Source organism: Augochlora pura, chromosome 7 (genome assembly GCF_028453695.1).
Source record: "Augochlora pura isolate Apur16 chromosome 7, APUR_v2.2.1, whole genome shotgun sequence".
NCBI classification, from domain to species: Eukaryota; Metazoa; Arthropoda; class Insecta; order Hymenoptera; family Halictidae; genus Augochlora; species Augochlora pura.
Genome location: NC_135778.1, coordinates 11,965,605 through 11,989,354, shown reverse-complemented (window position 1 = coordinate 11,989,354; position 23,750 = coordinate 11,965,605). Strand labels below are relative to the sequence as shown.

The following is a 23,750-nucleotide window of genomic DNA, read 5'->3' as shown; positions in this document are numbered from 1 at the left end:
TTTCTGTCTTATAGTATTTTTATTTTGAGCGACGAAGTGTATTTTATATATACCAAATTAATTCTCGTTATTCATACTAACTGTGCCACATTTAACAATTTTTCTAAAATTAAACATTGTTCCTATAAAAATTATTTTAAAGGGTGAAAGAACAATATCAGTGGTGCCTGAGAGTCACCATTCGAGTGCAAAGAATTAATCGTATCTGGGGAAAGAAATCGTAATGTAAGGAATTAATTATCTTATAACAATTTGGAAAAGATAATATCGACATGCATTGATAATAAGATTTTTTCGCGTTTCATAAAATTTTTACATATTTTTGTAAATACATAAAGAGAAATTTATTTATGTAGACGAATTTTGTTCAATCAAGACAAAAAAGTGACTTTCGGGATTTTTTGTATAAAAATATATAAACTCTGAAGTCACTTTTCCCTACAAAATATGTTAGTATAAAGTATATTGTAGAGTAGGTTAGTATAAGAAGCTATCAAGGTTCATAGAAATAATTGCATTAGACGTCTTCTGATAACTTTATACTTTAATTCGACTTTGGATTTAATTCTAAATTTGTTATCTTAAACAATTGAAGAAAATTACATCAAAATCGAAGAAAAATACAGCAGGATCTAATTGAATTTATTCCGAATTTGATACATTTATAGCAAAAATGGATAAGCGTGTTAACATCATTAAAAGGAGGAATATATTTTCATCGATTCTCCCAGATCCGCAGTCTAATTACGAGGACTAATAAGAATTCGGAGCAGGTTCGTGTTATTCTAGTCAGAGAATATCATCGAGTCGGCGAATGTGGAGCATTCCTCTTATTCCGCGTTTTATGAAACGACGATGCTAATTTGCAGGAGGATTCTTGATTCTAGACGGAATCGCGGCGACGGCGCCGCTCGTTGCGCGGAGAAAAGTTCGACATCGGTCGTCGGCGTGTAATTAAATTATCACATCCGCGACATCCGCAATAACGAGCGCTCGTAAACGCCGAGGACCCGTCGGTGGAATCGCGCGCGTCTATCTGTGACACGGCCGGCCGCGTGTTTCGCGGTGAAAAACAAAAGGACGCCGCCGGCCGTTAATTCTTCTTCGCGGTGATCTTTTATAGCGCCGTAATCGTCCTACAGGGAAGACGAATGCGTACCCACACGCGGCCGTATACATATTCACACGCGAGGAGGAACGTTTTTTCCGCGCGTCTCGACGGCGACGGCGACGGCGGCGCGCGGCGAAAACACGCGAGGTTCGAAAGCGGTCCGAGGAGTTTCGCGGCCGTTAGCCGACGTTAATTGCTCGGCGGATTTAATTAGCCGGTAAAAGAGCAATCGCCTCTCCCCGGAGTCGTTGATTAATTGAGCAAAGAACGGGAAGCTGTTAATCGATAATTAATTTGCGTCAAAAGCTAATGCGCCGGCAGTCTGCCCCGAGGGACACGGTTGAAATAAAACGGCGCGTTCTGTCCCCGGTTAGAGAGTATCACTTCGACGCCGCCTTGTCAGCAATACGCATTGTTCTCGATATCCGTTCCCAATGGACTGTCGAGGCTCCATCCAATTCCTGGAGTCCCTCTCCATCTCGGCCGGAGCCGCTGCTGCCTCGGCGAGCTGTGCACAGCCTCTCTGCCTCGGCCAATCGAGCCTCTCGTTAATGCACCGTCTCTGGAGCGGCCGTCGCTGAAATCTGCATGGGAAGGCAGTCGAGGGAACTGCTTCCGAGCGGATCCGTTGCTCATATTTCGCGCGCGTAGGATAATTAGAAGGGAGAGGGAACGGGATTGCCCCGATTGCCAGCGGGGAAAAAAGGAGCAGGGCTGGGACGAATGTTTCCTTTTGCTTTCTCCGTTTCACCTGTGCACGTTTCTAACCTCCGCTATTCGGGCGTATCTTTGTTAATACGAGATCAAGTTTGCGATGCTACATGTGCCTTGTACGATTAGAATACGATTAGCATTGTTTGGACGATTAGAATATTTATACCCGTTTTGCTAGTGCCATGGTGAAAAGGCACTGAGTAAAATATAGTAAATAAGTGAAGAAACAATTTTCTGTAAATAAGCTTCTTTTCTGTAATTCATATTTAATGAACCGCGATATGTCTAAAAATATTTCCCTGAAAGATGAACTTTACTCGAGGACAACGTCGTTCATTAAAAACCTCTTGTTAACGATTGTAGACCGTTAAAAGTTGACCAAACTGAAACTAAAACTTTTGATGAGATTTGTAGTTGAGTTTGGCTTATGGGCCCTCTGTCCACAAACGTCATCAATTATAGACAGACACTTGGAGATTTACAAAAATCATTGAGCTAGATACCTAATACATTAAATAGAGTAGGCAACTATTGAAAGGCCTATGTCCATAAGTTTATAAGAATCATTGTGCTAGGATCAGCAAGAATAATACGTTAAACATCGCGTAATATAGACAGGTAACGTAAACTATTAGACTCAATCTACTATTTACTATTAGACTAGTAACTATTAGTCTCAGTCTACTATTAACTATTAGACTAGTAACTATTAGTCTCAGTTTACTATTAACTATTAAACTAGTAACTATTAGAATTAGTTAACCTTGTACTACTTTGTAACAGTTTCTAGCCGAACGCGTATCTTGTAATATTGATTAAAGCAACACACCGCACTGTGAAACTCCAACCTATTTGTTCAAGAATAATGGTATTAGGTTTCCCCGGCATTATTAGCTGTTAACTTTGATCCACTTCAATCCGGGAAATGTTGTCCCAACAATTTCCAGAGCCGCGAATTAAATATAACTCAGTCCCATCGACGGAGGACGCTGCAGCCGGCGAAAAGCTTTTTCAATTCCCGTTACGATGCTGTTCCTTAATTCAATTACGGTCCGTGGAACGTGCACGACATAAATAATGCTCGAAATTTACGGGCCGAACCACAGAACGCAGATATCAATCCTCTCGAGCTGCCTCAGCGCCAATCAACGAGTCCTCCTGCCGTTGCCCCGTTCGGCGAGGAACTACCGCGAGCAATCTGCATGAAAGGTAGAGTAGCAGAAGTGCTCTCGAGAAACATCGACACGCATCCCACCGTTCGGTTACTTTCTGTTTGTCTACCGTGAAAAGCGGCTGAAGATCAAACAGACCGGATCGAGAGAAATGGTGAAACAGTAAAAGATACATAGATAGATGGATGGATAAATAGATAGTTGGTTAGATAGATATATAGATAGAGAGATAGAGGGAGAGAGAGAGAGAGAGAGAAATTTAGGGAGAGCGATTGAGAAAAAGAGAGAGGGAGAGAGAGAGAGAGAAAAGAGAAAGTGATTGAGTAAAAGGGAGAGAGTGAGTAAGAAGAGAGGGAGTGAGAAGAAAAGAGAGAGAGAGAGAGAGAGAGCGCGATGGTAAGAGAGATAGATGTAGAGGGAGGGACACGCGAAATCATCGAATGCTTGATAAAATCAGACCGAAAAAGGAGAACCGTCGACGAGGGACTTTAAGACGGGAGACGCGAAGGCAGAAATGAGGGGGTCGGAGGCAAAGAATAATAAAAAGTGGTGGAAGGGGGGTAAGGGGCGGGCGCAGCGTTTCACTTGTTCCGAACATAAACTGGAACGGCAGACGTGTCGGTATGAAAATTTCAATCGGCCCGGCTAAAGTGTCGGCGTAGCGACTGTCGAGGAGGAAGGCGGCGACGTTGAAGCTGGAGGTAGTCGGAGGTGGCTGGAGGTGGCTGGTGGTGGAGAAATTCAGGTGGCAGCGGAGGGAACGGCTGAACGGGAAGGGTAAAGTGGCTCTGGACCGTGCATAGGTGTGCGCTCTGGTCTCTGCATCCTTCTCCAACCCGTTACCGGCTCGGCTGACGCCGTTTCACAGTCGCCTCTCCCTCCCCCCCTGCCCGCCCTCCCTCCCTCCCTGCCGCCCCACCCGGTGGCATTCTCTTCTTCTATCGTGCTAGGCCCTAGCCCCCGGCGAACTGCATAATTCATGGCCCTGCTACACAACGACCGCCTCCCCAGCGGACCCTCTTCTAGAGGGCCGACGCGACGCCAGCCAGCCAACCCTTCTCCTGCCGGCACCGCCACCTTCTCTACCTTCAACCTTCCTCCACCTGGCGAGCCAGGGTTAACCTTGGTCGGCTGCGTTATTGTAACGTCACCGCGTGCGACTCGCCGTCGCGCTGGAGGCTGCTAACTAGCCAGAAAAGAGAGAGAAAGAGCGATAGAGAGAGAAAGAGCGATAGAGAGAGAGAGAGAGGGAGAGGGAGGAGAGAGAGAGAGGGCTCCCCGGATAAAGTTGGTCCCGCGCGCGTTCTACGTGCATCCTAATGCGCAGAATGTGGGCGAATATTTCGGCTGAGTTATGAACGACACACACCCCCCGCCGAGGTAGCGGCGACCTAACGAGAAAAGCACGCCGTGGCCGCTTTGACCGCTCTCGATCGTCCTCGAATACCTACCGTGACAGGGATCAAGAGACCGAGGTAATGGATTTTTACGAGTATCACGAGGAACACGGCTCTCCTACACGAAGGGATGCCTTTACATGGCCCGTGGCGACGCGCGTACCTGTCACTTTTTATTCGGCATTGTACTCTTCCGATGGTATTTTAGGCTGCCCGAGGACCAGTCCTCTTGCACCGTGGGACCCCGATAGGTGCACCTAACGACCGAGCAAGTTCAGTGACGCGATTATCGAACTTACGTTCTCGAGATTTTGTTTAACCTCTTGCACTGTGATAACGAGTCAGACTCGTGACAAAAGTTACATCTGCTAAATATGAATATTATTAATCATTTTTAAATACAAATCAAATTGAATTCTTTTGTTATTAAAGTCAAGAAACGGAAGTAAATAAAAACAATACAATAAACAAAAATGATCCAAGCCTATTAAGGAAAATATTGAGGACAAATAGGTGCCAATCAACGCAGCGTGAAAGGAGACATAGTGCAAGGGGTTTACTAACTGTTCGACATAATATGTATAATCCTTAGCAAGTAGCGCTATGAATATTATAGTCTTTAATCGGTATAAATATGAATTCTTCCTGATCAAGATTTTTAACTCTTGAATCATTATCATCGCAGTTACAATAATCAAAAAGAATTAATTCGAACTTCTTAAAAGGAAATTTATTTTCATAATGTGCCTTCATTTTATTTTAATTAGTATGTATTGATGACAATAGAACAGAATACCATTTAAACTTGAAAGAACACAATAAAATCCATGCCTAGCAGATTATTACCATAAATCTCCATCGTGTATGGAACTATTGCAAGGAATTAAATAAATATTTAAAAATCCGGTAACTATTTAACTATAGTTCTGCAAACGACATCGAAACTCCGATTCTCCTTAGAAAAAAAAGACCTCTTTATTTGGCTTCAACAAATAAACAATGAATACTCACGATGCAATACTAATTGATCGCAACTTGTCATGCTGCTCCCAACTACCGCAACAAGCCCGCGTAAAATCGTTCCCGCATTTTTCTATTTCATTAACAACGTAGTCGACAACCGCAAGAACTGGTGTCCCGTCGCAGAAGTGTCTCGTTACTTCACAGCGAGTTTCGTTCAAGGATGATTACTCATGCTACTGCCGACTGGCGAAACTTTCCAAATTTCCGTGACTCCGGCGTGATCCTCCGGCCAGAAAAGTACAAATTGCGGCACTTTATCAGCCGGAGCCGCGCGCGACTCTCCCGAGTCTCTTACCGTCTCACGCGTCGCCGCTTATCAAAACTTCCGTCGCGCGATAATTTAGTGGGAGGAGCGGTTGCCAGAGGGGGCCGGGAGGCGAAACGGGGAGGGGAGCCAAGGTACGAAAAAGACGAGCGTGCAGGCGAGCCGGAGCGGATCTCGAACGACCGTCCGTTCGTCCGTGGATTGTGGATCGTTCTCGAAGAGAGGACAGGCAGGCTCGCGAGGTTGAATCTGATTTAGATAGCGGGGCCCGGTTGTCGCCGTTAAGTCCCGCGTTCCCGCCGGCGAAATCGCGCTCAGGGTGCGAGAGGCGTTCAGTCTACGCGACTGCGTGGCCGCCGATGGAAGACAAAGTGCTCCACCCGGAGCTACGCTCGAAATTAATACGAGACCGGCCTCGTCGAGGCGCTCGCGATGAACCGGACAGGGCTCCGCCGACTGGAACGAAGACGCGGATACTTGGGTCCCGAGGCTGAACCCGCGACTACGCTCGTCGTTTCCCCTCGCCACACGTCCCATCGGCAGGAGCAGAAGCGTAGAAGCGTAGAAGCGTACCGGTTCTCGCGCTGAATAAATGCCGGGGAGATGCGCCGGCATCTTGGGCTGCCATCGGTTGCTCGCGAAGATAAACATCGGCGCCGGCAGCGTCGACCGCGCTAACAGTACACACGGTAGTCAAAGGGAGCCCTCGTAATTAGCCGTGCTCGCGGCTCTCCTCTTTTTCGCGCGCGTCGCGGACGCCGATGCCCACGAGAATGCTTGATCACCGCCATTTGTGAACTGTCCGGCAGCCGATCAAAGCGCTGCCGCACGCGGACGAGCGGAGAGATAGATCCCTGGCTCCGTCTCGGCCGATCACCGTACACGGAAGAGCGTTCTTACGATCGGCTGCTTTCTCAAATCGCGGGGCGTTTACAGCGTCCGCTTGGTCCGATCGCTACGCGTTCCGATCGGTAGATCGCGGAAGGCGGAGCAGCGAAACGGCGGATCGGTGGGCTTTTGTAAATTTTATGGATCCTGTTCGGAGCGAACGGCATAACGTCGGGGACGCGCGACGCTGCTTCTGATTTCACGGAAAGGTCGCTCGTAAAACCTGTTTGTACGTATCTCCGAGGCGACGTACTGCGACGTCGGTACACCGGGGAGTGCTCGTTGCATTTCCGGCTAGATACTGTAAAGCGTGAGTGACTCGGTTGACCGCCGCCACATCGTGCCGGTGCACCGTGGAAATGCTATTTGCGTCCGTAGGAAAATCCGAGCGGCGGCCGTCCACTTTGCTCTGCTCCCCCGCCCCTGTTCCCCAGCCAATCTGAATTTTGACGACGTCGTCAAAGGAGCCCCGGTTCGAAAGGCTCTCGCATTCGAAACGATACGCCGCGGGAATGAAATTAACAAATTGAATTGGCGCTGGCTTGAGTGCTCGCGAGACCCAGGCACCGAGTGCCTTCCGAACGGGCCTCGATTTAAATTATGAAACCCGTCGAGTATAAACAAACTCGGATGTATGCTAGTAAGTTGATTAGCTTCGCGGAAATTGACGGGGATGAAATTGTTAGGCGGTTTCAGATGGCACCATTCGAACCATTTAAATCGTTTCTATCGGTAATGTCTTTTCAATGTCAAGAAATGATTTTATCAAATGATTTTATCGGGTATATATGTAATACATATACATTTATTAGGTACACGTTTAAGACTTTCCATCGTATCGTACGAAACTTTATTGTACGTAAAATGAAGGAAAGTTTATTCCGGTATTATTTATGTGCAGCAACCCCAATGAATCGAGACTAAGTATTCATTCATAATGCGGTCAAATATTCATGTTAATCAGAATATAAACGTTCGGATAATATAAGAATTAGTTCAGTATAAGTTGCATTTAAAGGCACTATTTGTTTGATTAGATTAAAAACCATTAAAGACATAACAAACACCTTGAAGAGATATTTCAAGTGTCTTAAACATGTCTTGTTTCAAACGTTAAAACGATGTCCAATTTAGGATGTCTTTAAGCCGTCATTAAGCCGTCTTTATGTTGTCTGTTATGGGACGTACGTTTCGAGATGTTTTAATTCATGCATACCAAAATGGAAAAAGATGGACCTAGATGAAAATTGTATTCATGATCAAATAGAACTGAAATAATAAATATTAAAATAGCCCGTAATATTGTTCAACAGATGCATTTCCTTTCCCATCGATGTGTTGTATAAATATAGCGCGATAAGCGATAGCGAGAACTCGATATGCGCGATAGATTTTAGTAAACATAGCAAAGACATTCGAGATGAATAAAGTAGTGCGTAGTCAGCGTTTCAGGAGTGAACTGCGTATGCAATCTCGACTTTTGGCGAAGAATGTGTCTCTATGCATTAATTACGCTTGTCAAATTGTAAATCATAGGAAACCATGCTCTCGATTAATTTTTGTCATAAGAACCGATTTAGATAGCAAAATAAATTATTCCTTTATTCCGGTTCTGACAAAATAATCGAAAAACGAGAGAATTTGTACGAAGTCTAGTGTTTACATATTTCCAATGTATTTGTAGATCTCTGCAAATTGTGTTGCAAAAAAAACACACACACAGAAAAATGTATAATAACATATAAAAATATATAACAACATGTAAAAACATATAATCAAAATGCAGAATTTAAAAATATAGATTATATAAATGCCTAAAAAATTCCAACGAATTGTTCCGCGACTTTTTGGACAAGGAAATATGTTACCGAAATACTAAAATCATAAAATATTAAGTTACCTTAAGAAGAAACAAAAGATACAGAGAGATAGCAGAGTGACGCGTTCCAACATGAAGAAACGAACTTCAGTCGATAATGAAAGTACAGTTCAAAGCCACTCTTACGGTCCCCAATAAACCTGTCCAGTTTCGAAAAGATCGGAATTAAAGGGTTGCCGAACATCCCTTGCTAATACCACCCCCGCCGCTCCGTAAAAACAGCGAAAGAACTCGACGTTTCCGCTAAAAAGAATTCGCTTAAGAACCGAGCGGCGTGCGCCGAGCGGAATTCAATCCTCTCGGCCATAAGAGAATCCATCCGGGAATGGATTCATAGATCTTCGAGAAACGTTTCCATCGAGAATCCCGGAATTAGTTGGAGGAGTTATTACTCGGCGGGCCAGGCGAAAAAGAAAGAGGTCTCTCTCTCTCTCTCTTGCTCTCGCGCGCCGGCACACGTGTTTCCACCTTCCGCCACTGGCGTTCAAGTATTAAAGCGACGGTGAAAGCGCGCGCGGACCCACCCGCGTCGCGAAATTCTCCAGCGTCGCCGGAGTCGTCGTCGGTCGTCGGTCGTCGGTCGTCGGCGTCGGCGTCGCCGCGAGAGAGGGTCTACGAAAATAAGTCGCGGCGCGCCCCGACAATTACGGGAGGACGACTTCGTCGAGTTTTAATTTGCCTGGGCACTCGAGCGCGCGCGCAGCCGCGCTGGCTGGCCCCGTCTTTTCCGCGAACGAGCGCGCAAATTTATGCGGCCGCACGATGGAAACGGTCGCTCAAAGAGCGCCACGCGCGACTAATTCTTTCCACCGGCACCGTAAATCCCACCAGTTTCCCGCTGCGGAAACGCACTGTTTCACCGATCTCGAATTAAAGTTCATCGGTGCCCGCGAAACTGGTCGGATCGGCGGACGTACGTCGACGAGACGATGACGATACTTTGAAGGAGAGGGTCGTGGAGTTTCAATAACCTTAGTTAATTCCTAACATTACATCGTTATTATTAAAACCTGTAATTTTATCTATTTTTTCGAGTTGTACCAATTCGTTTTTATCGAAGGAATAAAAGAATCATCTTGCTATTAGTTTTTATTTTGCAGAAAAATCTGCAGTATAATGTTCTAATAATAGTTCTTATAATTCGTTTGACATCATGCTTTGTAAACAATATAGAATATACGCGATTATGTTAACAAGCTTGTGAAACAATTTTAATTAGAATCTGTTAACTCATTGCTAACTTTAGCGAATCTGACTCGTGATGACTATTGCTGGTGGCATCCAATTAACTTAGGTTTATGAAATTTGTCAAAACGACGGGTCGCTAATTTTTTAATTTACGATTATTCTGCATTTGAAGATAGTTAAGGATCTACAACAAACCGTAATTTTTATTAATATCTTCCGAGGAAACGTCCACTCTATTAGCCAATTTCTTGACGATGCATAACGACATCAGAACTATACATCCTGTAATAAAAGTCGAATCTATACATTTTATTTATATACTTAGCAAAAGGACATATTATTCATATAATATGTTTGTATATATAAATATAGTTATAGATACTATAGACAATGTAAGTAACATAAGTATACGTAGACATAGTTATATGTTATACATATATTAAACTATATGTTATAAAAAGATAAATTATAATTATATGTTATACATAGATGTAGTTTATATACATCTCAATATTTAAATCTTAGATAAATAATCTAAGTAGAAAAGAGTACCTTGAAAATCCTCATGCAAGAAAAAAATCAATAGTTCGATAGAAGCATTGATTAGGATGGTGCTGTTTAACATTTCACTGGCGAACTTTAACTGTTCGTCTACTTTTGTATTACGGCGCGCATTAACGATTATTCGGCGCAGTATCCGAGGCATTGTGCCCTGGCATTGAACTGGAAAATTATTGTGCAGCGGTTTTCCAGCCGGCTGGAAATTACATATTGAAAAAACTTGCGGCGTCTGATCCGTCGTTTCGGGATTTATCGATGGCGGGTCTCGGTATATTTTTCACGGGAGCGGGAGCCACTCGAGGGTGCACGGAAACTAGTTTGGATACAAATTTTTCGCCTGCGCTCGAGAGTTTCCTCGACGAGCTCCGGTTAACGATCCAGAAATGCCGGTAGCGCGCGCGAGGGGGATGCAACGGTGTACGCTCGTTTATATGCCTGTATGCAAGTACACCGTGCCCCGGCTGCCCTCTACCCCCTTCCACCGTCGCGGCCTCCATTACCGGAGCGTGTCTTTTCAAGAAATCGCGGCTCTTCTATAAAACGACCGTGCAAACGTTCTCGAGCGCAGAAGAACTTGTTTAATTTTAATTGCATCTAAATTAGGGGCGGGAGCGGCACTCGCGCGCGGACACGGCCGTACGCGGAAAAGTTACGACCCGCGGTCCGTAAATTTCTACAATATCGTAACCCATTCAATCCGCTTCTATGATGCCTTTGCAATTGAAAAATTTCGCCGTTTGTACCGTGCCAGCGCGCGGAGACTTGCTTGGGAAACTTTATTTAATCACTTCTTCATGGAAATATTCGGTCGCGGATCTGGAAATTATTTCAAAGCTGATCGTTAGACTCCGGGTGTCGATGAACTTTGTTTCACTAAAGCGTAAAGCTGCAGGGTTTTCTGAGAAATTGAAGGTGTCAATAAGTATTCATTTTTATTAATTCTTTAATCACGTTGTCACCTCGATTGGGACAAATCCGAGCGCATAAATCGACTGCCATTTATGCATTTCTACGAACATTTATGAATTTTGCAAAATACAATAAAATATGCAAGAAAAAATCTTCTGATGACGGTATTACCATCTTCAAACTGTTATAAAATAATCTCTTGTATTACGATTTGTTTCACGAATAAGCTGATTACAACCTGTACTATTCTATTTCAGCATTGATAATGGAAGGGTAGAATTTCATTTCGATTTAAAAAGACACGAGTAACATCCACATTTAGTGATTTATATTCTAAATTTTAATAAAGAATTTAGCACAACAGTATAGCGACTATCACTAATAACATGACTAATATATATTGTTTTATTTTTATACTGATTATAATGTACGCTCGAATTCGTGAAAACAATTCTCATACAAACATTTCTGTAATATCAAGAATTGTAAAAGTAAAATTCAATTATTAGACGTTGTTTTAAATGATAGAAAATTTCTCGTAGAAATTTTGCGAAATGAGTTTTTCCGGTAGCAGCGGTTAGAATCAAGGAGTTTATTCCGCAACGTTGCCTTATTTTCGCAATTCCGGAACAGTTATTTATCGCGAGCCGGCCTGCGGTGTATTAGAACGTCGAGCACGTCATAGAGGGGTCTCGAAAGGGAGAGCTAGAGAGCAAGAAAGCGAGAGAGAGAGAGAGAGAAAGGGAGAGGCGAGGGAGAGTCGGACCGCCAAAGTATGACTTATTCAAAGGGAAGGAAAAGGCGAATACCGTGGAAATCGAGCGTCCAGAGGCCGGCACAAGAGCACTTTATGTAGCCGGACCGCGGTAAAAGTCGGCGTCCGAGGTTGGTGTTTCAGCGGATGAAAGATGGCAATGTGCGTATCGTAGGAGCCCAAGAACAAACGAGCCACTAAATCCAGGTGATTTCTTCGTTCCCAGGTGGTATCGCGGGGGTAGATTTACAGGGAGCGTAACGTCGGCGCCAATGCCAGGAACAGGGCGCGCGAACCGTGGTCCGTTTCGCCCGACAACTATAAACCCAGCCTCTATAGCCGGCCCTCGATATAGATCCGCGATCGAAATTTATATAGAACACCGCCGAAACCCTCTAGAGTTCTTTCCCGGGGTAGCCCTAGCTGAATTACGGATCCGTGAAGAGTGGCCCAGAGAAATGTCTCAGAAAAGGAGCTTTCTAATTGGGAACGCTTCGCCGTAATGATTGCGAGCCTGCTCGAGCCGCCGGTAATCAGACGGGATCGATACCTGGGAATCCGGCGACGGGTTAACCGCGACGCGTTCCACGCGGTCCGTGACCAATGATTAATCACGTGTCACGATAAATTCAAGCAGTCCGAGAACGACTCCGTCTGGGACGGGGCCCGCGGGGCTCCCGGGCAGCTGGAGTAACTGAAGTTCGGATGCACCCTATGACCTTAATTACTGTGTCTACTAATCGATCCTCGGCATTGTGATCGTGCTAGGCCAGACACCGGGCACCGACGTAACCTCTCCATGCTGAATGGTATCTTAATTGCCGGACGGATAATCCGATTCGGCCACTTAATCGATTACGCGACTCCATGGAACTGTCGCGGACTCATTCACCGGATCACGATGGAATTCCCTGCTCGCCGAACGACCGACATACCATCGAGTTCCCCAAAAAACTCCGGGATCTCACGATCTCACGGACGACTTCATTAAAATCCCTCGTCGCCGCCGATATTCGAGCGGAATCGGGATTTTTGGGTTCGCTGGCCCCTGGCCGGTCGCGATGCTGGCCCGATATACACGCGGGACCGAGGAACGCGTCATCAAGCTGGGGATTTTTTCATGGCCGGCTGAATAACGAGGTACCCCGAACTTCCCCAGATAAGCATCGCGGAGTAGTCGGTAGTCGGAGAAACTGCCGTTAATTAGCCAAAAAGTGAAGGCTCGCCTATGGCCCCTCCATCCGAGACTGGTGCTTGGTTTTTTCGACGGGCCGCGCCACGATGGCACCACCGTGAATAAAGTACAGTCCTCTTTCTCTACGCGGCCCACCCTCCCGCGCCATCAGCATCCGCTGCACACGAGCCCTCGCCGAACAGAAGAACAACCAGCCGAAGGTCCCCGCGGCGTTCTCTGCTCCTCTCTCTCTCTCTCTCTCTCTCTCTCTCTCTCCTCTCTTCGTTCGGTTATCTGTGCCCTTCTTCTCCCGCCTCGTCCTCTTTCTCCTCTCGTCCCTCTTCCACCTAGCAGCCCGAACTCCCGATCCTAATCTCGATAATGACGCGTAATGGTTGCTGGCGTGAATGTAGCTCTTTGTTCGTGGCTGTTGTACCGGTCGTATATCTGTCCGGTACAAGAGCCGCGCCATTTCACACCGGCGAAAAGCACGGGGGAGGCCAAAACGGCCGTTTTCAGCCTGTTTTTCTACGATCCTCGTGGACCCCTCGTTCCTCTTCCACGTATCCTCTTCCTGCTACTTCTCCGGGAACTTAGGTTTAATTGCATCCTCCCACTGTTACGCCACCGGTCCACGGTTTGTACAGTTTTATCGATTTCTTATCGGCCGTGACATGGTTAACCCTCGACGACGCCGTCGATCTTGGTGAAAATGGCCTCGAGATCGAGGGAAGAGTTTCCGATTTGTTGAGTCCATGCAATGACGTTAGTGGACAGAACTTATACACTTACAGTATGTGAAAAATTTCTGAAATATAGAATTACATGTACATGAATAGATATTTTTTTCTATTTTTTTTTTAACGGGGAATCTTCGACAGAAAGTAGTCATTCTATACATTATGTTTTTTTGATACAATTTTTGTGTACATTCCATAATTCGAAGTTAATCAACAAAAGTTAAGATTCTCTTTTGGAAGACATTCGCGAATTTTCAATCTTTACGCTTTCACAACTGCGCCAAAACCCTAAGAGATGTCATAAAATTACAGTACTTTGGTTAATTAAATGAAAATTTCAGATTAAACTTATGTGGCAGAAATTAATTCTTCAACCGTGGAAATTGTAACGAAATGAAGAAATTATAACGTTTGTTAGCGTAAAAATGTCTCCATTCAGCCATCAAACGATTTAATTTAAAACGTGGAGTTCTTTTCATTTGGTTGGTTAAATACTAAACTGAATATTTGAAATTGAAACACACTTCCGACTTTTATAAAGAAGGACACTTCTAGTTATCATATTTCCTTAGTCGAGACAATGTATAGTTAATGCTGCTTAAGAAGAAGAACTCGAAGATCAGAGGAAGTACCAATAATTTTTCGAAAAAGTTCTCGACAAATGTCTTTGAAAATTGTTGTTACATATACCTAAATGCAAACATGACTCGAGAAAATGTCACATGAAAATTACGAAGGCGTTCGGCGCTTTAGAATTGTCCACATACAACACAGTTATTAAAGAGTCTCACGTGGAACACGCTTTTGTATGTTTTGTAATAAGTAGACATAATTTAAAATGACTTTATTTTTAATATTAATTAATCTTTATAATTACTTTCATTTATTAGTCTAAGAAATAGTTAGGCGTCTATTTTAAACAGTCACATGTCGATCCTTGTTGCAGAAGCGGTTATGAGAGTTCGATGACCACTGGCTAGCCGACCATCCATCGACGCCACCATGGGCTACCTGCAGACGTGCCTCATCTTCTACCTACTGATCCTCTGCACCTCCGGAGGACTGTCTATAGACATATGTGAGTACCCTCGGCGATCCCTTCGACGACACTCGCCAGGAACGTTCAAATATTCAAGCCATTCTCGCCGAAAGTCTTTCCGCTCTCAATTAAGCGTAATTGACCGCCAGACGCCGATTCAGGAAAAATGAATGAAGACCGATCGGGGAACTGTCGATCTTAATACATTTCCGTAAACCCCCTGAGATTAAGGTTATCTTGGTCTTCCTTTATCCTGGATTCGACTCTCCAGACTTCGGATTCCCGGGAGGGTCGCAAAGCGTCCTCGGTCAGGTCAACACTATTATTTTTAATTTACACCCTCTCTGTAAAAATCGATGGTCTTCACTTATTCAATCAGGGCTGCATTCTAACATTTATCAAGTAGACACAACACTGTATCAACAAATGACTGGATATTGAATAGAAAAGTATTGTGTTCGAAATCTCAAAGGGATTTAAATATGGGCATCGATAGACTGCAGAATGGATTACTGCATCCTATCAGCAGGTTACTATTAATTATTATAGTTTCTATATTTTTAAATTTGTTGCAACTCATTTGAAATAATTCTCTAGTCACAGCTATTTATATTAATTGTTAATAAGAACAACGCTGATCTAAGAAAAGTAGGGTAAAAACTGTATGACTATTTCGGGAGGATTAACAAAGTGGAGGTTAACCTCTTAAGAACAATACACCACTACACAGGGTGTCCCCAAATTCACTCGCAGCAGAGAAATGGGGGATTCCTAAGTGAACCAACTGACCAATGACAGGCGAGGAAAAGTCCCGTGGAAAATTCAGTCGTGCCTAAGAGATCGATCAATACCATAAATGTAGAATTTCAATTTCTCGAAGAAAATGTGTCGATTCAGATCAGAGGAAGAGAAAAGGGTCACAGGCTATTAAACTACCGTACAGGTTGGAGAACAATGCTGTAGTCAGGTGATTCACCTTGGTTTCGAAGATACGAGGGATCGTAGGATCGTACACGGCAAGGTATACTTGTTTACAGGCGGGACCATAATTCTCGCGGTGGTAACAGGCTCTCTGAGTTTGGGGCGGCTGATAAAAACCGCTGCGGAATCCCCGGTGCCTTCGGGTTCTTGCGTAGCGGACCGCCACACATTAAACCACCGGGCTTCTACTCGATTTCTACGCCGGTCGCTTTCCATCCCATTGACTCCGGATACCGGCAGGCCCCGTAGAGTCACCCTTGTGTCAGGTAAACAGGCCGAGAAACTTGCAAAGTATCCGGTAAGAGTTCTGCCGGGAAAGGCTCTCAGGTACTCGTTCGTGAAATCGAGCTCGAAACCGACGTCTGCGAAACGTATTTCGCACCCTCCCCACCCACGCGGAACTCTCGCCCGGCGGAACCCGAAAGATGGATGGGGTTGCGCTGTTTCGGTCTGGGTTACATGTTACCGGGGTCTATGTACAGCGATATACATAACAGTTTTAGAAAGAAATAAATCCACCGGCGTGGCGGCGGAATGTTTAATGGACTGGGCGGGGAGAGGTTCGGAACGTTTTTGTTAGACCCCCGATGGGGCGCGGCGCGAACCCAACCGGAATTCGAATTTATTACGCCGCTTCGGTTAATGATAATCAAGCCCGGCCATCATCGCGCTGTGATTTCGTTCATGGAAAGAGGAACTCGATCCTATGAAATATCTGTGTCATATCTGCTGTTCGAATTTGAATAACATCAAAACAGACCCTACATTATATTTTATGTTGACCAGTATTTGAGGCTTTGTTAACCCTTTGCAGGCTCATTAAGTCTATGCATAGGTGTCATGTTGGTAGGAATTAATTTTCGTTTAACTAACAATAGTATGCAACGTTAGAAAGAAAAACAATTGCTGCTTTTTTAAAGTTTAGATATAACACGATAATACATTATACAATAACTTTTGTTTTCTATCCATTATTTCGAAGGTTATTTGTCAAATTTGAAATCATTTTTCCAAAGTATATTATTCATATGGAAATTCTATATTTTTAGAAGGAGCTATGATATAGCTAAGGTATAGCATTTCAAAGGTACAGTTCGAATTCGTCATTATTTTTCCTCCTGTGCGCATCATTTGAAAATATACAAAGACAATAGATATTTATTTAGAACGTTTTCCACTGTTAGAGAGTTGTATAAAATCGAAATCTCTTAGAGGGAATGTACCGCGTTCAAAATCAGGAACGAATCACACCTACCGAGTGTATCTCGGGTTCAAAAGGGGTCGGAGCAAGCAACAGATTCCATCACGCCCACATCCTGAAATCCGCAATGACCCTCTTACCCACTCTCCGTGCACCCTTGAGCCCTGCCATCTCTACAAATACATATTCAAAGCGTACAAATCCGCCCATCAGCGTATGCCGATTCGAACACGCGAGAAGGAATCTCGAAGTGCCGTATCGAGCCAAAAGCGGTGTTGCGTTCCGGGCAACAGATACGTTCCATAATTAACCCTTACGCAGCCATTCATTATTTCGCTTTATACATTGAGTACGTTTGTATCCCATATATAGAAACAGTTAATGTTATTGCCTCATAACGCTATAATTTATTACTTTAGAAATTAGTTGAAAATATACCATAACTGTAGAACTTTTTCAGATTATGTGTGTACACATGTTTTTAGTAATTGGTATTTGAACAGTACTGACAAGTCGATGTGAAAGGGTCAAGATGATAGCATTTGAGTAGGATTTGTTAAGATTATCGTAGGAATTATATGAACCATTTATTTATGAATCTAAGACTTTTCATGGTTGAATGGCACTCAAATTCTAAATAATGGATATTTTTGGATATTACTTTTGAGAGCATTATATTGCTTTAGATAGCATAGATTATAAGTTTGACACTTTAGAAGACTGTACATTATATTTAGTATATTCTTCGACACGTTTTTCTTGCAGTGAATAGACCTTTGTAGAACATCCCTTCAACTCGGTTACATTCAACCTCTAAACTATCAAATTATTGTCTATAAGTTATTATTATGACTATTAAAAATAATTAAAAATCTTTATTGTCCTAAATATATTCGAATTTATTATTTTGTTTCTTCTTACTTTCTTGCAATATATTTCCTGTACTTGAATTCACATACCCTTGTTTACTTTACTTTGTTATCTTTTTTATGTCACCACACTTCTGGCTGCATATATAATATTTATAATCATACATTGAATAATCATACGTCAAATAAATGGCAATGAAATTATTATTAATTGTGTGCCGAATGTCTCGGCTGTTTCAATGTAAATCTAAAAAATACACACGCACGGTTCATGGCACATGTTGCGATTTAGATACAGTACGGTGCGTGCACCAAAATTTGTCGAAGCCAAAGGGTTAAGAGGGAATGGTCGCGCGCGGGTTCGCAGGAGACAAGTGGCAATCGGAGACAATAAGAAACGATTGGCAAAGTATAACCGGTGTTGATCCGACGAAAGCTGGAGCGACGCGCTGCGGCGGAGGAGAAGGCGCCGGGCGGAGGGACGCGGCCCTCCTGCGGTGAGTGAACTTGTGCGTCGAACCGCGTTGATAAATTCGCGGTCGTGTTAAGCGGGCCAGCCGCTCGTGGAGAGCACGAGGGCCGGCTGGAAGGGCTGCGGGGCAGTTAAAGCGCGCATAAATTGCAATGTTAATGTTGCCTGCGATACATAAACATGTTGTACGTCGGTTGGATTGCGGTCTGGTCGCTCCGCGCGGGCCTAGTCCTCTTGCACGCGTAGCGCCGGGACCACGCACACAGCCGCGCGTGCACGCACCGATCCGCTCGAGAGGGGACACGCGTCCGGATTCCCATATTCGAGTGCGTGTACGCTGTGCGCGCGTATGCAACGGGGTCCCGATGCAACGCCACGCGACGACGACGACGGCCACCGCGACACGTCTACGCTCCGACTCGCGTGCACGCGAATCGACACGGCGGACCCGCGATATCGCCGGGAAGAGGAACGAGGCATGCTCTGAATTCTCGGGACTGGCTGGTAGCTAACGCGCGCGAGGATATTAGGTTCTCCTCTTCTTGCGCGAGGCGATGCTGAACCCTTTTTTGATCGTTCTGCTCGACGATGTAGGAATTAATCTTCGGGGACGATGCTTGATCCTGGGTTTTGCAACTGAGGTAGCTTCGCGTAAATTAGCTAACACTGTGGCAGGCTGTACTTCACCTTCGTGCCTCACCGAGCACAGATCGAAGTGTAGGAAAATTAAGGCGGAAGGGTTAAACATTTTTTTACTCGAAGCAGAGGCTACCGTATTTGGGTCAGGAAATGAGTAACAGAGTATTAATCCTTTGCACTAATTCCTTAAAGCTATGTTAACGCTTTAGTTGCCATATTACTCACACTTGGTTGACAGAATAATTTACATAGATGGTTTTTTAACTTTAAGCCTATTAAATAAAGTACTTTAATTCTGTGCAATTCTTTGAGGTAGCTGATGAGGCAGACAATCTGTTAATTCGAAGTCCAAAACATGATTCCGAATTTATATTAAATCAACTTCCTTGCACGTAGATTCCTTGTATTTTTAAAAGTAGGCTAAACTTTAACGAATTTGACACTATCAAAAATATTATAAAATATGGTACAGCGATTTTTATTGGCACCTTAGAGTCGTCATTTGAGTGCAATGGGTCAATGACAGCCATTTTTCCTGATTTTCGTAGTGTGCACTCCAAGTAAGAGAATTTTGGTTGGCATTACATAAGATCGTTTCACTAGAAAATGCAATTACGTTGGATGAGTACGTCGGTCATAAAAAGCAGCAGCAGCAGACGCCAATGTGTGATCGTGGCTCACAATGTTCCTCCTATTTTTTGCTGCTTTGCTTAGACAAGAACTATGGCTCGACTTAGCTACATGAATCATCTAATACAGTTCGTGGGAAAGAGGAAAAAACGGGTCACTTTATTTTGAGAATGATGTGCTCAATGCAGCACTCGATTCGCTCATTTCCTTCCTGCTTCGGTGATTAATACTTGCCAGGTTCGTCTAATAGGTTCTCACGGCTAAAACTGTTCCAATGTTAGTTACTTGCAGCAAAAGTTTGCTACGATATTCTTTGTGGAAAGGAACATCACGTTCTTAATATTTTAAAGTAGAATAAGAGTGTTTTAGTCAGACGTAAATAGAGAAAATACATTAATAGTTTCTTGCAGCTTTTATACGAAAATTCTGCGGTACTTAAACTCAGTGTAATAAATTAAAGAAATTGTCTTGCGACGATCATTAAAAAACAATTCACATTAACGATTCACTATTACGAGTGTCAGACTGATCGGTTTTACATTTATTATTTAAAAATGGTGGATTATAGAGTCAGTTTTGTACAGAATTATTCAATAAATTTCTTCAGTCACATTGCAATTGAAATGGCGAGAAGTAAATAAATTCACTTTTACTATTCATTTTAAGCATGAATTTTCGGCCCCATCAGCTACGTTTAATACTTAGTAGGTGTAATATTAAAGTTAATTAAATAAAAGATATAGTGCCTGTATCAGACAGCATAATTGTGCCAAAGTTGCTGGAAACGTCGAATGCTTCGTATGCGTTTCAATGTAATAGACGGTGCAACGAAGATCGATACGGTTCCTAATTCGCGCAGAAATAACCCGCACGCCAAAATGTGTACACAACTGAAGTCATACGTTCCGAGGGCTATGAAACAACTGTGAATACCAGCGAGAACATGTTCAGCGGAGGGGAATCTCGTCCATTTTGGAGAATCGTTACGCGAAAACCCTCTTGCGTTATGGCATTGTCATCGGTCCGTTACCTCCCTGGAACCCCGGCGTCCCTCCCCACTTCCAATTATCCGCAGATCCATTAGGTACGCGCATGCCGCTGATGAAATTGTCGACGTATTAACATAACCGAAAGACAATTAAAGCGTTATGGCACGTCTCGCGGCCGGCATACCTCGCCGATTTCAGGCTGGCTCGCCGGAATTTCACGGTGGATGGCATCTTAGGTGTGCCCGGAATTTCGAGTAATTTTTAAATTGCAATGAGTCAGTGGTATTCAACGGAGGGACGGACTAGCGTCACGCCTGGCCCGATCCTCCCTCGGGGGGCAGGACTCCAAAATTTTCGCGTAATTCGACGAATTTCTCCGGGAGATAAATTTCGGCTCATTCTATCTTTTTGGAGAAATTGCGGTGGCCTGTCGACAAAGTTTCGCGCCCTCTCTCACGTTTCCTCGACAAAATTAACCCTATAGACACGATCCTGCACCGTCTGATCCTTCCTTAAAATAAGGAAAATGTTTCGAGAATTGAAAGACCTGTTTTTCTGCATATAATTCAGAAATCCCGGACTGCAAAGAACGATAAATAAACGAGATATAAACATTTGTGTCTACATTGTAGAAAGTTCTACTGTGTTAGCAAAAGTGACTAAGTGAAGAAAATTGGCGTAATAGAAATTTTGTGACTACAAATGTCACGTATAGTTAAAAGTGAGTCTTGTCCATTAATTTACCATTGTTTAGGGTATTTAAAAATTGTTGAACATCGCGTGCCTTTTACCTTTTGAGCTAGGTTAGAATATTCTATATAAATCACAGGATTCCAATTGTAATTCCATTCAGTTGTCTTTGCTTATTTAAACATAATATTATCGATTCGAAGCTTCATGTTATAAATGGTGAGGATAATTTAACTAAGGAAGACAACAGTCCCGTACGATCAGTTTCGAAGAAACGACGACTAATGCCGCAGGATCCTAACAAGCTCCGTGAAATCACGAAATCGGTGAAAACGTTGTCGATGATCCATGCTCCATTCGAGCGGACTACTCCTCGGTCGCGGCATGAAATAATCGCGCGAATCATGTTCATGCGCAGCGCGTAATAAACTTGGCGGTTTTCTACGGCTTCGGTGCAGGCCACGGACGGGGATCACACGTCACGGTGATCGTCGCGATCCGTCATCCCTTTGTGCGTTCCGCGGCGTCATTAACACTGCAACGCTACTTTCGCGGAGTTTGTTTAAACGTCGAATCGCTGGCACGACAAAGGGGGCCGGCGTCGGTGTACACGTGTGCGTCGTATGTCTCGTCGGATATAAAATCCACGCCGCGTAAACATTCCCAAGCGAGTGTCCCGACATCTGTTTCTTACCCCGTTCCGCGGCTCGATCCCGCCGTGCTTGATCACGTGCCAGAAGCGACAGTATACACGCGGACCCGCGAGCGAAACCGAGCCGAGCCGAGTTCTATCGTTCGCCCTCCCCGCCCCCCGCGCGTCTTCACCGCCTCTAATGACCCGGCTAGATCGCGTCCCAAGTGCAATCGACTTAAACCGGTGGGCGCTCTTTCAGTCGGACGTATCGAGCGGGAATCGGACCGACTTTGCCGAGCCTGCCGCGCGCGCTGAAAGGACGCGTCAGCCTGTCAGACGTCGACGTCGAGCGTAATAATCCACGACTTTCGGGGCTCGAGCAGCCCGCGCCGAACCCGTCAATCTGTCCCGTGGATCTCTGTATTTTCATAAGTCTGCCCGCGAAAGCAAACACCATATCCCGAACTCTCGAGTAGCGCCCTACGGTAGGGCCGGGGAAACCCCTTCGAGGGATTCCTCTCGATCGCGATTGTCGACGGCAACCCGACTATCGCGGAAATCCTTTCCTAAGGGGCCGGCGGTGTCGTGCTTGGATTTCAAGACGATATTAATTTCCACGCTGTTTGTTCCGACCGGGAAACATTTTTTCATTTCGGCGGGAACGGCGCGGTAACGAGGATAGTTTAATTCTGCTTTCATTTCGCCGTGGTCGTAACGCGGAGAATGCTACTTGAGTAATTAGCGAGCTTACCTCCATGATACGCAAGTGGGGCTTGCAGTAAATATGTATATGCAGATGCACAGGGAGAGGCTCTTTTGTGGAAATGAAAATTCAACTGGTTGCTGTTTTCAGCCGCGATTCATTAAGTCTAGCGAAATGAATTTGAATGTCTTGTAAAAATACGCGGCAGTCGCAATTTAATTTCCACGAGCACCTTTATTTGTTACGTTTCGTGCAAACGCGCTTTGAAAGTGTATTTAGAAATGTGTTGTTTTATGGAGGGGGCCCGATGATTTTCGAACAAGTTTTTAGTGTATTATTTATTTGTAACGATACAATTAAAAACTGTACAAACTAATTGGTAATCCGTTCTTGTACTTTATCGAGTCTGACACCTGACGGAGATTTATAGTAATAATCATCTTTCATACAGAATAATCATAGATGATACTTGATTATTAAATACAAAAAGAATCAACAAAATTCAAAATATTTAAAAAAAATGTCCTATAGTGTATTTTCTATAAAATACTCTGCACAACCACTTTTAACACTTTGCCGACCGGTAGCCTATAAATCGGCTTTTCACCATGGCAACCAATAATTTAGCATCCACACATCACATCTCTGTAAGCTCTAATATTATCATACAATTATTTATATACTATACATATTTCGCGCAGAATAAAATGAAAATAAAATAAATATTCTTCAAATCTAATGTTATCGAAATGTAACAATGTTAACACATTTAGTTACTCCATAATGACGCAAATGTTTAAAAACGAACAACCGGTCGGTAAAGTGTTAAGTAACTCCGCCGTAGAATACACCACGAAAAGTTTTCTGTATCGTCAAATGACGTCGCATGTTTTTTCACCGCTCTATGCCGAAAAGTTCGCGTCAATCGTTGAAAGAAAGATCGTAACCACGTTACATAATCTATACTAATAGCATAAATTCATCGTCGCTTATTAAATACGTACAAGATAAAGTTGCATTTAAATAGGAATTTCATTGAAATAGGAAACGACGCTTGTTTGCGAAAACATCCCCGCAATTCCATGTAATTGTCAAACAAAGAATCCGAAAGCCGGCTGCATTAAAACG

At 44.0% G+C, this 23,750-nt stretch overlaps 1 protein-coding gene across 1 annotated transcript in view; it reads left to right on the top strand.

The window, feature by feature from the left end:
- LOC144472577 (discoidin domain-containing receptor 2) overlaps positions 1-23,750 on the top strand; it is a 185,828-nt gene that overhangs the window by 119,922 nt on the left and 42,156 nt on the right. Inside the window, exon 2 of the mRNA XM_078185791.1 lies at positions 14,722-14,853. Within this exon, the coding sequence (XP_078041917.1) occupies positions 14,778-14,853 (76 nt within the window). The 5' untranslated portion in view covers positions 14,722-14,777. The remainder of the gene's footprint in view (positions 1-14,721; positions 14,854-23,750) is intronic.